This window comes from Cydia amplana, chromosome 2, assembly GCF_948474715.1.
Source record: "Cydia amplana chromosome 2, ilCydAmpl1.1, whole genome shotgun sequence".
NCBI lineage: Eukaryota > Metazoa > Arthropoda > Insecta > Lepidoptera > Tortricidae > Cydia > Cydia amplana.
Window position 1 is genome coordinate 16132392 of NC_086070.1, and position 16502 is coordinate 16148893.

The following is a 16502-nucleotide window of genomic DNA, read 5'->3' on the forward strand; positions in this document are numbered from 1 at the left end:
CACACGATTTTTATTTTTATTATGAACATAACAATAGCTACATTATTTATAATTATTATTGTCTAGACTTCATTATTGGTTGCACTCTATTACTTTTAGTTAACGAACTTATTTAATACTCACAAGAATACATTTTAAAAATAATATTTACAATCGCACTTAAGAAAAAATATACATCTTTGCGTTTTAATAACAAAAATACTTTCTTTACATTCAACTAAAAAGCCCCACTACAACCTCTAATAATAGTAAACAGTTAAATGACTGCGTTTTTCAAACAGGCAACATTTTGAATTAGCTTTTGGAGTTACAACATATTTTTTGTCACTTATCTTAGAAGACGAATGAATCTGCGTCCTGGAACCTTTTAGTTAGATACATTTCAGCGCAATTTATGACACAATTCGCAATTGTCAACCTCTTAACTCCTGGTAAGATATTCATTAGCGATGGTCTTCCAGTCAGTGGGGTCGGTCTCTTCGGCGCGGGGCCTGTGCTTGCGGATCTTGCGGAGCAGCTCCCAGCCGTTGGCCTTCTCTGTGGAGCTCACGTACTTGTTGTCGGGGTCGTTGGCCGCCGTGTAGGCGCCGATCACCAGTGACTGAACCAGGCGCGCGGAGACTAGGGTCTGGAGAGAGAGAGTTCAAACGTTAAATCTATCTGACCGGATACGATCAAACCTACAACTAACTAGGTAACTATTAGGTCCTAGCTTGACTGAAAAAAACTAAGTTAAAATACTGTGGGATAGCCCACCCAGCATCAACATGAAGCCGGGTAAAAATCAACATCATTTCCAAATGAATTAATACAAAAAAATTCTAAACAAAAGATCCAAATGTCGAAGTGTATAATATGTCTTCAAAGGTCCTTGGAACAGCAATGTTTACCATGTACTACTGGTTACAAGGTTTATATCATCTGTCGTCCCTTGTACCAGTGTACAGGATCTTTAGCTGGGATCCGACTGTGCATCAAACCATATTGGTCATGGTCAAGGCAGCAGCTCGAACAACAATGGAATTGTGCTAGACTAACCGACCAGACGGTATTTCTTTTCTGGTTGGATGGTTTACAGTGTCCTCGGCTAATACGAGTCCTCCTGTGATTGTGTCGTAATAGCTGTGGTTCGGATAAGTATATACACATGTTGCATTAGACCAACCTTGAGCAGACGGTATTCCTCGTCAGGCAGGCGACGGGTAACGGTGTACCCAGCTAGCACGAGCCCTCCTGCCGCGGGGTCTCCTGTCAGAAGTATCGCGTAGGTCATGGCGATGGCCAGCTCAAACACGTAGTATGAGTCCTGGATGTCCCCGAAGTCGATGATGCCAGTTATACGGTAGTCCGAGGAGCTGGAAATATTGTAATAATCTTGTAATTGCTCTTGATATAAATGGAGTTGGAAACGCAAAGTTATCTTTGTTAATCGTTAGGTAAGTTTAAGATGTATTAAACGTTATTTACTATACTAAAACAATCCCATAATTTATGAGAACGCGCGTCAGGTTAAAAACACTACCTACAATATAGATAGACCATGTTTGACCCTTAGTTAGAATAACTACTTGAAGAATATTGTTAAAGAAATTGTACATAGGTATCATTTACTGCAGAAATATTGTTTTTGAAGTACGCAACGTAATTGCATATTTTATACCTACTTAGATCTTCTGACATAGAAGGTTTTTTTCATCAACGAAGGCGGGTTCCCTTCCATGCAAAATTTGTAAGCACGATGAGGTTAGACAGGTAACATTTAGAAGTAACATAATTACTTAAATGCGAGGTAAGCCAAGGCCTTCAAGCAACATCCCCTTGGTCCCTTGGTTTACCTCAACATGATCCCGTCCAGGATTTGACAGCACACCTTCAATACTGACGCACTCAGAGGCCTACATTAAAGAATGAGAGGTTAGAAAAAAGTACGAGACTATATTTCTATACATATTTAATGTCATTAACGGGTCTAACGCGATTAAATTTCATTGGACCCGTTAATCTAATACCTTTAAACGAGCAATTCTTGTTTATTTATTTATTTATATTATATATTTATATATATATTTCGGGAATCTCGGCAACGGCTCTAAGAGATAAGACGCTGAGAGCTAGATCGATTTATCGCCCCCGAAAACCCCCATATAGCAAATTTCATCGAAACCGTTAGAGCCGTTTCCGAGTTCCCCGAAATATATAATAATATAGGTATAAATATACAATATAAACAAATAAATAGAAAACGCGCATTTTTGAGTTTTATATGTTTTCTGAGCAAAGCTCGGTCTCCCAGATATTGACATTAAATATGTGTACAAAACGCGAAAGACCGTTTTAACTCAGGTGGTTGGTAAGAACTTATTATAATTATGGTCAGATTGGTTGCCATGAAGCTGATTTGTACTCGTATTATGTTAAAAAAAGTATTATATATATATATATATGTCGGAGCGAGACTCCAGAAGGACGTATTGCTGTTACAGTTCATAGTTTTAGACGCCTGTATAAAGTCGATTAGCAATGTTTGGCTACCTATTACTTGGTTGTAACACTTGTAACGAAAAAATACTGTTGCGTAGAAAGTAACGTATCTATTGGCGTATTGTTGAACTAAGATGACAGGTAGAAGGCTTTGGAACGTCAAGTAGTTTAACTTGGGTGAAGGTAGGTACGAGGTGTGGCATTTTTGTTGTTATGATGGTAGCCTTGTCGAGCAGGTTTGCCAAGTGAACTTAAAAGCGGGAGCGGCTCCGGGGGCAGAATTGATTTGACCGCGCTAGAGATCGGACGTTAGCCAACCTCGCCTAATTCGCCACGTTCCTGAAGGCTTATACCTGAAGGATTATTCTGAAAGCTTATAGATTCTCACGTTCTTTAACCATTTAGCTAAGTGTTTATTTCCAAGTGTTATTTTGATTTCTTAAGTGTCATTAGAAGCTTACTTTTGTAAAATAAAGAGAAGACGTGTTGTTTTGAAAAGATGTGTCCCGCCGAGTTTGTTGCCGGTCCCATATTGGGATACCCTTCTCCAATTGAGAAGGATTTAAATCTTCTCGGGTCAGAGGTGTACGGTTGGAGCCGGCATAGCTTGACTAAAATAAAGTTTTGAACGATTTTGTGATCCTTTTATTTGAGCTCAATTCAATACTTCCCAATTGTGAGTAGTTAGGCGCTGGTATGGTTAACGAGTCCGAAAGTTTATTTCATGCACTGGAAGCATACTATTCTGGCTGTGAGGCAATACATCGAGGTACCACGCCCACCCGCCGGCGTTCGCGCGCTTCCGTCATATATATATTTAAAATTCACCTGGGTACCTTCTACTAGAAAATCACCAGGTTTTTCTTTTAACACCCCAGATAAGTTTTTTCTCTAACCACTCAAAAGACAGATCACAAAACTTTGATAGATTTTATAGGACGTTGTCGCTTCACAACTCTACAAGTTCTGTAAGTAACTTGAAAAGTAGTGGTATTTACCTGCCGCCGGGCTTCTGTCCCACGATGAGGTTCATCTCGTTGACATCTCCGTGAATGACGCCACGTTCCAGTTCATCCAGCCGCGGCACCACAGCGTACTTGAATTCCTCAATCACCTGAATTAAAGCAATGATTTGGAACTGTTAGAAGTGTCTTTGCCGACGCAGTATTCAAAATCATAGTGGCTTTTATTATTTTGACACATCTAAAATCTTTGCATACAAATTTTAAGGTGGGTGAACTTACCTACTTCCCTGGTGAACTTCGTAACTAAAGAAGGAAGTAGTAAGTATAAGTATAGTCACTCATCAGTTTCTTGCCACAACTGGATTTGACAATTCTTCAAACAATAAAATAAAAAATTGATATTTTTTCTTGATTCTTAGCTCAGCTTTTCGACTTTGCTCTTGCCAACTTTGTACGGTCATATTCTTAAAATATTTACAATATGGTGGAAAAAGACAAAATGAGCCACGAAGCATATACCTACCTCTTCGACCAAATCGAGTTTCTCCTGGTCCTTGACGGCGAACTTGAACTTGTCGAGTTCTGGAACCTTGCTGAGCATCCAGATGTGCACCCGCCCAGCTAGACCCGAGTGGTTGAAGTTCTGCAAACATTTTGTTAAACATTGTATATGTAAGGAATGTTGTATGGAAAGACAAGACAGCAGCATTCTTAGAGCTTGTCGCTATACGCAGTGTATGACCACAATAAACTAATAACAACGAATTTAAACCCTTTATGGGAGAATTGACTTTATGTCGATCTAGTTGGATAGTTGCATCTCTTTTGTTCAATATGTCAAGCGTAAGAGATGTAGCGACACATAGCAATGACAAAACACGAATTGAGTCAACAGCTTTAGGACTTAAAGGTTTGGCGGAATCGATCCTTTTCGTTTAGCAAACGTTTTACCTACCGGTTATTACTTTTCAGTTTTCAGTAGGTACCCTTTAAGTAACCCTTTGACCACCATCAAGACGCGCACGGTTACGTACTGCTTAATATTAACATTAACTTCATGCATTCCAATAAAAGTTTACGATGGCGCATTATATATTTTTTACTTAATAGGCGTGCGTAGAGTTCAAACGGTTAAATGAAAAGTACATATGAAATTATTTAGGTTAGGTGTGTTTAATGTTCTCACACTAATCGAATTAGATAAACAAAATAGCGGTCTTTAGAAAAACTGTAGGCACTGTAGGTAACCCATTCGGCTACGCCTGCAACGCACTTCAACTTCAACTGCCTACTAGTTCCATCTTCTGAGAAACGAAATCAACTCACTAGATCATATCGACTGAGATTAACCTTGCACTCCTTGCAGGCAGTGCTAACCAAGCGGTATCGAAAGTGCCACCATATTATACAAGGTGGCGCTTAACAGAAATGTCAAACTTTGTTTTTGGTAACTGGTGACATCGCAAACTTTGGGAGATCGCTATCCTTGGAATAGAAACTGCATGTATTGTATTAGATTTAGATGGAAAAGATCCCTCGGCAAGGGCGTAGCCAGCCAGTGAACTAGGGGGTGGCGAGTTGATAGGCCCTTCATGCATTGTATGTAAAATTTAAGCTCCAGGGGGGGGCAGCTGCCCCCCCCCCCCCTGCCTGTACCTGCCTACGCCCATGTCCCTCAGAAGAGGATACATTCGTCTTTGTACAAATTGTGTGTGTATTTATAATTATGCATGGTTTTTATGCAATAAAGTGTTTACCTACCTACTATGTACTACTATAAACTATAACTACATCGTTGTTTCTGTGACATTAACTTAACTACACACTTTCCAGTAGGTTCTCAGCTATGTCCCTTCGTGTCTCATCTCAAATGTCATTGTCCCCAATGCTATCCTATTACTGTCTCAATTGAGCTGAATTGAGTTTAATAAAAATACCGTCGCGGAAATAGAATTGCTTCACGAATCACCTCAGTTTTTAGGGTTCCGTACCCAAACGGTAAAAACGGGACCCAATTACTAAGACTCCGCTGTCCGTCCGTCCGTCTGTCACCAGGCTATATCTCACGAACCGTGATAGCTAGACAGTTGAAATTTTCACAGATGATGTATTTCTGTTGCCGCTATAACAACAAATACTAAAAACAAAATAAAATAAAGATTTAAGTGGGGCTCCCATCTCCTATACAACAAACATGATTTTTAGGGTTCCGTGCCCAAAGGGTAAAAACGGGACCCTATTACTAAGACTCCGCTGTCCGTCCGTCCGTCCGTCCGTCTGTCACCAGGCTGTATCTCACGAACCGTGATAGCTAGACAGTTGATATTTTCACAGATGATGTATTTCTGTTGCCGCTATAACAACAAATACTAAAAACAGAATAAAATAAAGATTTAAGTGGGGCTCCCATACAACAAACGTGATTTTTAGGGTTCCGTGCCCAAAGGGTAAAAACGGGACCCTATTACTAAGACTCCGCTGTCCGTCCGTCCGTCCGTCTGTCTGTCACCAGGCTGTATCTCACGAACCGTGATAGCTAGACAGTTGATATTTTCACAGATGATGTATTTCTGTTGCCGCTATAACAACAAATACTAAAAACAGAATAAAATAAAGATTTAAGTGGGGCTCCCATACAAGAAACGTGATTTTTGACCGAAGTTAAGCAACGTCGGGCGGGGTCAGTACTTGGATGGGTGACCGTTGTTTTGCTTGTTTTGCTCTATTTTTTCTTGATGGTGCGGAACCCTCCGTGCGCGAGTCCGACTCGCACTTGGCCGGTTTTTTGACCGAAGTTAAGCAACGTCGGGCGGTGTCAGTACTTGGATGAGTGACCGTTTTTTTGCTTGTTTTGCTCTATTTTTTGTTGATGGTGCGGAACCCTCCGTGCGCGAGTCCGACTCGCACTTAGCCGGTTTTTTAAAAGTAATATGCAGTTAAATATCTTATTAAATTGTCAATAGGGCCTCTTCGTGTTGATTTCGGCATCGCGCACGATTCGCGTAACTATGAAGTTAAGATAATTCATCTATCTCCCACTATGTACGAAATAAAGCACTGGACAATTAAGTCCTATTGGGAAACCATAAATCGCTGTCATTTTTGACACTTTATATAGTACATAAACTAAATAAACTATGTAATAAACCCAGGTCATGCCAGGTACAATAATTAGGTAATATTATTACATTACAGATGAGTGACGTCATGCGTGTGATATTAAAATCCATGTAAACCTCCATTATGGCCATAGAAGCTATCGGTTTTACAGATCGAGAAAAAAAGCTGATTTGACTTGTCAGTCAACATCTGTAGGTCTGTATTAAGTACGTCACCTGTAAAATACAACCTACATTGTCTACCTACTGTACCTACTTGCTTAAAGCGTTTCACTTTTTACCCGACGCAAAGGAAGCGAAGGAGGGTGTATTTCTCACACAGTTTGGTTTTATTTCTCTATCAATAATTTCTAGCTACAGTTATTCAAACCTTAAAATTTCTATGTAAGAAAAAGGTCCCATAAGTTTTTCGTTGACGTTGCCCTTGCTCCTGCAGCGTGGCACAATTTTTTTTTAATGCTCATTTTTTAACATTTTTCCTCGTTAGAGCAATCCCACGCATCCTTGTCCTAGATGTGTTTGACTGATCTATAACAAACTATCAGCTGACATGTGAGACAAGCGCATGCGCTCAAGGCCGTCCATTGTCATGCTCGTTAACGCTCGCCGTGAAATGCACATGTTACGCTTAAACATACAGATTTTGTCAGGTACCTATACTAAGTAGCTATTCATACATTAATTTGGAAATTTAATTCGACCATTCTGACATTCTAAGAGCTGAAGTGAAACTAAACACAACTACGGACATATTTTAGAGAAGGTCTAAAAACCCCGATTAAGACGAATCTCTGTTCAGTCTGTTCTATCATAATCTTCTCTATACCTAGTTCAAGGGCCACCTGATCTCATAGATAGACCACCGCAACTACTACAACAACTATTGAACTTACCTGCAGCTTGTTGTCGAGGTTGGCGACGAACTCGCCGATCTGGTACATGAGCGCGTCGCTCCTGGGCACGTCCTTCAGCAGGGACCCCGGCACAAACTCCAGCAGCCTCACGGCGTGCTGCTTGCCCGCGAAGTTCTCAACAGAGTACAGGTGGCCGTAGACGTTGCGGACCGGCTTTGGGCACGTCACTGAGCGGGTGTCTGGAACGAAAATTATCGTTATGTATTCATCTTTAAAAAAACGAAAAAATGTATAATTGTTTGATATAGGTACCTATTTGAGTTAAACCAGAACATTCAGAACGTTACATTAGGTTAGATAGTCCCCTAAATTTAAATTGCAGTAGATTGCAGCTTAATTTTGATAATAAAGTTTTGGATTACATATTAATGAAGTTTGAGCTTTTAGTTAAAATATAGAGTGGGCATATACCTACTAAAGAGTATATTAGTTAACTACTGACTCTCATTTTAAGCATTTTAAATAACAAGTGCTACGTACCGTTCATTTTTGATCGGACATAAACAGAGCAACGCCGGGGTCACCGGGGTGTGTTAGTGCTGAACTTAAAATAACTAAAATAACTTACACAAAAAGTTCATAATCTCATTTTGTGCCTCTATTGTTTCCCGATCTTGCGTGTCCAAGGAATTCGTGATCTTTAGCACATATCCGTGCTCGCTGTGGTTCGTGATGAGCGGGTTCTTGACGTTAGGGTCCTCGATGATTTTGTAGTTCTTATCGTCGTAGCTGTTCAGCTCCGTCAGTTCCAGCACAGAGATGCCGTACAGACGTTCGACTAGCAGCTTCACCTCATCATGGTTGATGATCGGTTTGATCACTTTGCCCGGCTCTAGGATGTTTTCTGCCATTTTGGTTTAGCGTTTTTCGATTCTGGAAAAATTATGGTTTAAGTCTTATGATATTGGAACGACCTATAATATACCGTTACAATCATAGATACAGGTGTTCAGCAGGCACTTGAATAACTAATGCCATACAATGTAATTTCAAGAAGTACACCATAAACTAATAGAGACAAATATAGCTACTCTATCTACATGGCTTTGAACCGTACAATGGTACCGTTTCGAATAGGTAAGACTCATGCCTAACCACAGACACAAAATGTCATTACCTATAACTACTACAAGTGCTGTCGTGCAGTCTTTATCGTACCTATGATTTTGGCGACAAAATAAATAAAATAACAATCTGATTAAGAGTCTCACGAGTATGTCGATCGTACCCACAGTTGACATTGTACAGGAGCGGCATTCGAATGTTTAAATTCTGTTAATCATTGATATTATTACACTGAATACTGTGATACAAGTTTAGTGTGCACGTTACACACGAGGCGATATAATTTTTCAAACAAAAACGTCACTTTTCACACTGACATACCTAATCCATATCGTATCTAGACGTAATATTTGACGTACCTATCTTAAAGTTCTAATCAGTCCTTATATCTTTTTAGCATAGGTAATTTTTTTCCACGTTTTCATCATTCGTATTGTTAATGATGGTGATAATGGTAAATAGTATTAGGCAACTTATTTTACTTATTAACATTTGCTGTGTTGTCGATTTTTGAGAATCTTTAGATAATTAGAAATCGCAGTTTAGTAGACAATTTTTCAAGGGCCATGAGCCACTGGTATCCGCACAATGAACGCCGTTGAAAACCCTGTACCTACTTACTGTTAGACTCAAATGAAGTGATGTTGGTATTTTTATTTTAAAAGGATATTCCCCGAAAAGTACCCCGTCATATGTATTAGCAGCAATAAATTTGAGTAAGAAATTAGCGTTATTTATAAAGACACGATCACACGAAGTTTTCATTGAAGCGCTATCGCCACCTACCGGCAGCCGGTACGATATGTGCCGTCACATGACGCAGAGCGACACCTGGTGACCGACCTGTGTAACTATAATTATTTAAACTATGTAATATGGAATTAATTAAATTATTTCAGTTTAAACTTATGATATTACCTTTTATGCTGGATTTAATTCTTGAAGTTTTACCTAATTTAGGTAATCATTGGACTTTTATGATGTTAAATATAACTAATAAAGTATACTAATGGGCCCGGCTAATTTTAGACCGGTAAACCTTAATTCATCGAGAATTCATAATATAGTAAATTATTTATTTTTCACTGTTTATTAAAAAATCTTGTTATTATTATTATTTAAAAACAAAGGCATTATTAATTCGTATGAGTTACATTTAAATCCTAATTCAAAATAAAAATAACGCATATTTTAATACACAATTGAAATACACAAAAAAATCAAGCCTAATAAAAATTTAGGAAGTTACATAAAAAAGAGTATTCGACTCACCGCACACGAGTCCTGTCTCTTCACAACTGATCAGCGTTCGTATGAAGCGCAGACAGTTACACAAGCTGATAAACCGTAATGAGCTCAAACATTGTACCATCCAGAAAGATCTTACGCCGCTCTGATACGACACATATCTGAGTAGCAGTTTTTGAACCAAGTTTACAGACATCCAACGAGATGGGACGATTGCTATCGCTATTGTAAATTTGCATTAAAGTCAGAGGGGAGCCAATGCTATGTGTAATAGTGTATGTTTAGTTAGTTATACTACTACTATTTAAAGGGCTTGTTATTTTAGTGGCGACATGTGTGTCCTCGTCAACGTAAAGTTGAACTATCAAACTCAGCATCACCAAACATCTATCATACCGAATTATATCAATATGAAACTGCATCATAATACCTATCAATTATTTATATTAAGTAGCTTAATTGCTATCACATTTGCTATAAGCTATTATCCCTTTCTTAATACTTATTATAAATGCGAAAGTAACCCTGTCTGTCTATTTATCTGTCTGTTACCTCTTCACGCTTAAACTACTGAACTGCTCTAGATGATATTAGGTTAGTATGGAGAGAAATGGAGGCCCGGGGAAGGACATGGGGTAGATTTTATCAATCATCATCATCACCACGCAGACGAAGTTGCGGGCAGAAGCTAGTCTGTTATGATGGCAATTATTAAATTAGACTTACACGCAATACCAACGAAATACGGCGTGCGCCGTGACTGCTCACTTGACAACACGAACAAGTTTTGGAAATGTATGTTATCCATTTTTATTAGACCACTGACCCTGAACCGATCAGAGTGGAAAAAACAATAATGTTTGAAAATATGCATTATTGTAATATCTAAGCTTGGTGAAATATAGTTATTTGTACAACAAGAGATCAAAGTTTGATATTTCTTCGAGTGCTTATTTTGAGTCCCGTGCAAGCGAAAGATTCTATACTAGATTCACGAGCGTAGCGAGTGAATCTAATTTAGAATCTTGGGCGTAGACTCAAAAGCGCACGAGATGTAAATAATTTGATCTCGTGTAGTTCACAAAACTTTTCACCTCAGCAGTGAGAACATATTAGAAAACCCGAAAAATGTATTCCTTCTTCATCTGCTAAAAAAACAATGCGTGATGTAGTTCTGTTTTTTTTTGTATGTTGTTTGGAGTCCTTAGAGGAACGTAAAACTATATTTTGCAAGCAAAAAAAAGTTGTGCTCTCTTCGTAATTTGCAAAAAACTGCAAAAGATTCGGCCTTTTTTCAGTTTTTCCTGTTTTATTATAAAACTATGGGTTTTTGGTCAAAACATGCTTTGTAACGTTAAAAGTAAAATACATTTGAAACAATTTAAGCCTATTTACAGCGCCGTATGTCAAATAGTTCATGAGATATGGAACTTTAAAAAAAGGGTATTTTTTTCCTTAGAATGAAATTTTTAGTTTTTCCTATATTTCATGACAATTATCGGCACAACCGCTCATGCAATGAGATATATTGCGTAAATAAAGTTGTAGCAAATTTAATTACCTTTCATTTAAGTGCAAGAAAGGGTCAGTAAGTTCTACAGTTCTCTAGTTATCGTAAAAAAATGAAATTGCTATAATGAGGAAGGAAACTAATGTATTGTTTAAGGCATTGTCAAAATCCCTACAAAAGGCAGTACCATCGACGAGAGTGCCATCTACGCTTTTATCGGCCTTCTCCGATAGCAGCAGAGCAATGTTAAGGATCAACCATTTTTAAACTGCACTCCCCTCTTACGAGTAAGCACTTCATTCATTCAGTAATGAAATCAAGATAGAAACTGTAGTTTGGCTTGTTTTTCGGCTCCACTTTTTGGTCGTAGCCATTGATTGTAGTCCACGATACCGATTCTTATTTAAGAATTAGTTTTGGTTTTGATCTGGTTTTGATACGACCTTGACGATAGTTCACAGTGATTGGCGTGGTGTCGACGAAACGCACTGGGATCACTGGAAGTCGTGTCATTACATTGGTGCTCTTGAGTGTACGCGTTAATACAAGATCACGATAATATCCTAACCACAACAAATTGATACATCAGAATCAGCTACCATTACCCACACTAGGTATGTTTGTGCTATAGGCATGTCTGTATGTGACTCAGACTTGTCAAGTTACCACTATATTATATATAACTTCTAGGGCTTACAATTCGAATATTCGAATATTCGAATTTGTCGAATATTCGACCTGTTTTAATATTCGAATATTCGGCCGCTCAGGTTTCGAATATTCGAATATTTTTTATTACTATAAAAAAATCTATGTCATCCGCTGTAGTTACAGTTTCTGTGTGTTTTACGGGTATTTACAGTGAATGAGGAACGGTAGGTACCCAAATACGAAGGAAATAATATTTTTAGTGTATTCCTCTCGATTTGACCGATCTATACCTCTATTCACTCATGTTTTCTTAAGATATACCAACAATTAAGTTTTCACCTCAGCAGCTCGAATAAGAGTACTTTGCTACTTAAAAACAGTGAGCAAAATCGCATTTTGCTCACTGAGTGAGGTAAAATGAGGAAAATACGATTTTGCTCACTGTTTTTAAGTAGCAAAGTACCCTTGTTCGAGCTGCTGAGGTGAAAAAATAATTGTCTAATGGAATAGGTAAGGTTAGGTCCGGATCTAAGGTAGAGCGAGTGGAGCGGCCGCTCTAGGCGCCGGATGGCAAGGGGGGCGCCAAAATGGCAAATGAGAATAAAAAAGTTTTAAAAGACGCGAGTGTGGCGGGGGCCCAAAATACGCTTGAAAACTTCAACGAAGGGTGCCAAACCCCGATTTCGCTCTACCCTGATCAAGGGCTCGGGCCGGCACTGGGTAAGGTACTTAGTAGTTGGAAGGCTCTCGTTATCTATGAATACAAAAATAAATATGTCATGTTACTTACTTAAATATTTCTGGCGGCCTAGCCAAGGTGACAATCGCTATCGCTTCGCCATCGAATCGCTTTGTGTCTCTCTATCACTCTTCCATATTAGTGCAACAGTGATAGTTGCGTTTCGATCGCTACGGAGCGTAAGCGATTGGCATGTTGGCTACGCGGCCTGTCTCGAAACTGAAGTAGGTAGGTAGGTATATTATAGTCAAGAGTGGAAGCCCTAAACGACGGCGTTGCGTGAACAAAAGATTTCCTTTTGCAGGATTGGTCCTTAGGACCCAAGGATGGATGTAAGAAGTGGAGCCACCGAGATTTTTGATGTAAATTTTTAGGGGGAGGCTCATTGTCTGACTAGGTAGATAGATTAAATTCATTCAATTAATACAGAACCTAAACCTAGCCCGGTGTGTCTATCTACGATTAACATAAAAATAGTAGGTACCCATCACAAAAATAGTTATATTTTAATTTTAATAAAACTTACCTATCATAAAAAGTTATATTTTTTTTACATAGGTACCTAATACCATTATTTATTTAAATGAATACTTTTACTTTAGGTACCTATGTTTCTATAGATAAAGTACCAGTAGGAAGATGACAATCGTAAATCGACAAACGCCAAACGAAAAGAAAAAATGTATCTGAACATTCTGAACGAAAAGTCACGACTATTTGAATTGCAATCAGCGTTTTCTATCGACGATTTTCATCTTGGCTAGGCCCCTTAAACGGCCAGAGGTCCAAAACCTGAGAACCTGCAAGCAGAAAAACAAACTTAACTTCCTTACCTAATGAGTAATAACGTGCCTCGAATCATGGGCATTTTTGCGAAAACTAAGGTACTTAAAGTACGTATAGTGTTGTCCTATCTAGAAAATAGAAATAGAAAATACGAGTATACTGTACAACAGAAAATGAAATAAACAAAGGTACACCAAATAGGATGCCGCTCAGCCCAATATTTTTGCATACCTACGTTATTATATATTGCAATAATATTTTTCAATCAGATTTCACAAGTCAGGATAAAAGTTGCCCGCTATCGGACAGACTGAGAAAAATAACAATGTAAATAGATTTGCTGATAAGCTGATAAGGATAACATAAGATGGATGAGTAAGATCAGATATTGTGTGACAATAAACAAACAACTTTAGTAGGTAACAAATCTAAAAATCTTTCCATCATTTCTTCCAGAATTTGAGGAGCTAACGTAAACATGAATTTTATTTATTGTTTATTCAGGCAGACTTAAAAAAAAAAAGAACACGAGTCGACGCAACCTTTTTTGAAGTAGATGGATTACTTACAGCTTTATAGCTTATAAAAAATCCCATTATTTAAAACATAGTTATGAAAATTTAAGTAGGTATACGTAGGATTTAATTCAAATCGAATTTTGAATTAAAATGGAATACAAGAATGTTCCAAATTCAAAACTGCAACAAAAATTACAAGGGGGACTCAGGAAATTAAATCACTGAACCGATTTAGATGACATTTGCTATTATTCAAGCATGGACTCGCGCGCGAGAACGCAACTTATGCTAGACCGCCTGGTGTTCGTTAGAGGCTCGGGACTGTCTGTCCTCGGGAAGGATATAGGATAGTTGCTAATATGCACCATCAGCACCATTCCACGCACGCAGATCAAGTTGCTGGCAAAAGCTACTAAGTACCTATTAGTCGATAAGTAGGTACAATTATATTCATATAAGTATATAGGTAATGTAATAAGTACTAATATTAGGAGATTTATGAGTACCTAATATACAGGATGTCTCATTTAAATCGGTCAGTATGAAAAAATCTGAAACTATAAGAGATACGACGATCTCTTCTTAGGAACCATGTCATCGATTTTAGTAACAAGATAAACTGCATTCATACATTAAATTTTTTTTTATGTAAAATGTATTGAAAAAAATGGTGGTCATTTCGAAAACTTACTAAAATAAATTAAAGGATATGAAAACAATCAATGACTTGCCTAACGTAGCTCTCACTGCTAAATGCCTCCTTTTTGCTGATGACCTGAAGCTGTTCCGAGGTGTCAGTAGTGTGGCTGACAGTGTGGCATTGCAGGCTGATATTGATGCTGCAGCTGAGTGGAGTGTGTTAAATCGGCTGCCTTTTAATGCAAATAAGTGTAAGGTGATAACTTTCTCACGCAAACGTTCGCCACTCCAAACTCAATACAGTTTAGCTGATGTCACCCTGGAGAGAGTTAGTGAAATCCGCGACCTAGGCTTAATTCTTGTGGATAAATTTGACTTTCACACACATGTAATTAATATTAGTAAGCAGGCTAGTAAAATTTTAGGATTTGTTATACGGATATGTAAACAGTTTCATGTTGGAGTGGCTAAAGTTCTTTATAACGCATATGTGCGCAGCAAATTAGAGTACGCTGCTGTTGTGTGGGATCCTTACGAAGACAAGTACTCTCTAATGTTGGAGAAAATACAGCGCAAATTTGCTCGCTGGTTATATAAAAAAGCCTATGGGTACTATCCGTACCTCTATCCCTCCATCTTTGTATCGGGGATGGTCGGGCTGGATACGCTTGAACTGAGGAGGAAATTGTTACTCTTAGTTCACTATCTCTCGGTCGTTCATCATCGAGTCGACAGTCCAGAGGTGTTGGAGAGGATGGGATTGGTAGTTCCTAAGAGAATACCTCAGGATGTGGACGGGGCGGTAGCGCCGCGCCGCTGGCCATGCCTGTTGCAGCGGCCTTCCGCTCGCACATGCTACGCGAGGCACTCTCCTACCTCGCGCGCTTTATGGAGTCTTCATTCAATGCTCGCTCAGTACGCAGATGCTGACATGTTCGCTAATAGTTTAGCATGCCTATGCAATACTGCTAGACTCTTTCTTAATTCTAAATATTGTAAATTATTGACTGAATTGTAAATTTTATTTTTCTCGACATTATTTAATCTTAAAAATATTGTAATTGACTGAATTTGTAAGTTTTATCTTTCTTGACATTGTATCTGTTTGCATGTTTTTCTTTTGTTTTTTGTAATGTATAGATGTTTCTAGTGTGTAAGCGAATTGGTGTAGTACTGTAAGCTTGCACTGTATTAAATAAATAAAAAAAAAAAAAAAAAATGCATTTTATTCATTTCAGACATCATGTTTCATAAAGCCATTTACTGCTTAAGACCTACACAATCGATATCTAAATAGAAATTTAATAGTGTAAGTTTATTTTTTTCAAAACAACCGGGTTCGATTCCCGAGATGAGTACAGGTTTTTTTTTAATGTATGAATGCTGTTTTTCTTCTTATTAAAATCGATGACATGGTTCCTAAGAACAGATCTTCGTATGTCTTATAGTTTCAGACTTTCCCATACTGACCGATTTAAATGAGACATCCTGTATCGTCGTAAAGTGTCCTATAGTGGTCATTGTTCCGACTACTAACGTCAGGTCAATGACTGACAATGAATGATTTATTTATCTTTACATTTATCCTGTCTCGATACGTCACCGATCTTACTGTAGAACTTGTAGAATAAAAACTGTAATTTAAGTACTTAATGCCAGGCTTTTGATATTATTAAAAAGTTTTGCCTGTATTTAATCAAGTTATCCATGCAATTACCTAATCACGGTACTAATATGTTAATAACTTAATTTGTTTGACTTCTAATATAGGTACATAATTACATTAGGTACAAATAATTAACGCCCCGTAATTGGCGCAATTACCTACTATAGAAAAGAACCAATATTTGACAGTTATGAAATTGAG

The 16502-nt window shown here is 38.1% G+C and overlaps 1 protein-coding gene across 1 annotated transcript; it reads right to left on the reverse strand.

The window, feature by feature from the left end:
* Nucleotides 1-382: 382 nt before the first annotated feature.
* On the reverse strand, nucleotides 383-9879 carry LOC134658961 (hydroxylysine kinase). The gene is made up of 7 exons (XM_063514570.1): nucleotides 9817-9879; nucleotides 8048-8352; nucleotides 7459-7658; nucleotides 3970-4089; nucleotides 3480-3595; nucleotides 1166-1355; nucleotides 383-628 (listed from the first exon to the last, which is right to left on the reverse strand). Exons 2-7 carry the CDS (start codon nucleotides 8328-8330, stop codon nucleotides 422-424), a joined length of 1116 nt encoding a protein of 371 aa, XP_063370640.1. The 5' UTR covers nucleotides 8331-8352; nucleotides 9817-9879; the 3' UTR covers nucleotides 383-421.
* Nucleotides 9880-16502: the final 6623 nt, after the last annotated feature.

Coding starts and splice junctions, on each gene's coding strand:
- LOC134658961 (XM_063514570.1), bottom strand. CDS start 8,330: ATGGCAGAAAACATCCTAGAGCCGGGCAAAGTGATCAAACCGATCATC. Junction 3,596..3,969: donor AACTCGATTTGGTCGAAGAG/GTAGGTATATGC, acceptor GCTTTAATTCAG/GTGATTGAGGAATTCAAGTA. Junction 1,356..3,479: donor GGACAGAAGCCCGGCGGCAG/GTAAATACCACT, acceptor CAATATTTCCAG/CTCCTCGGACTACCGTATAA.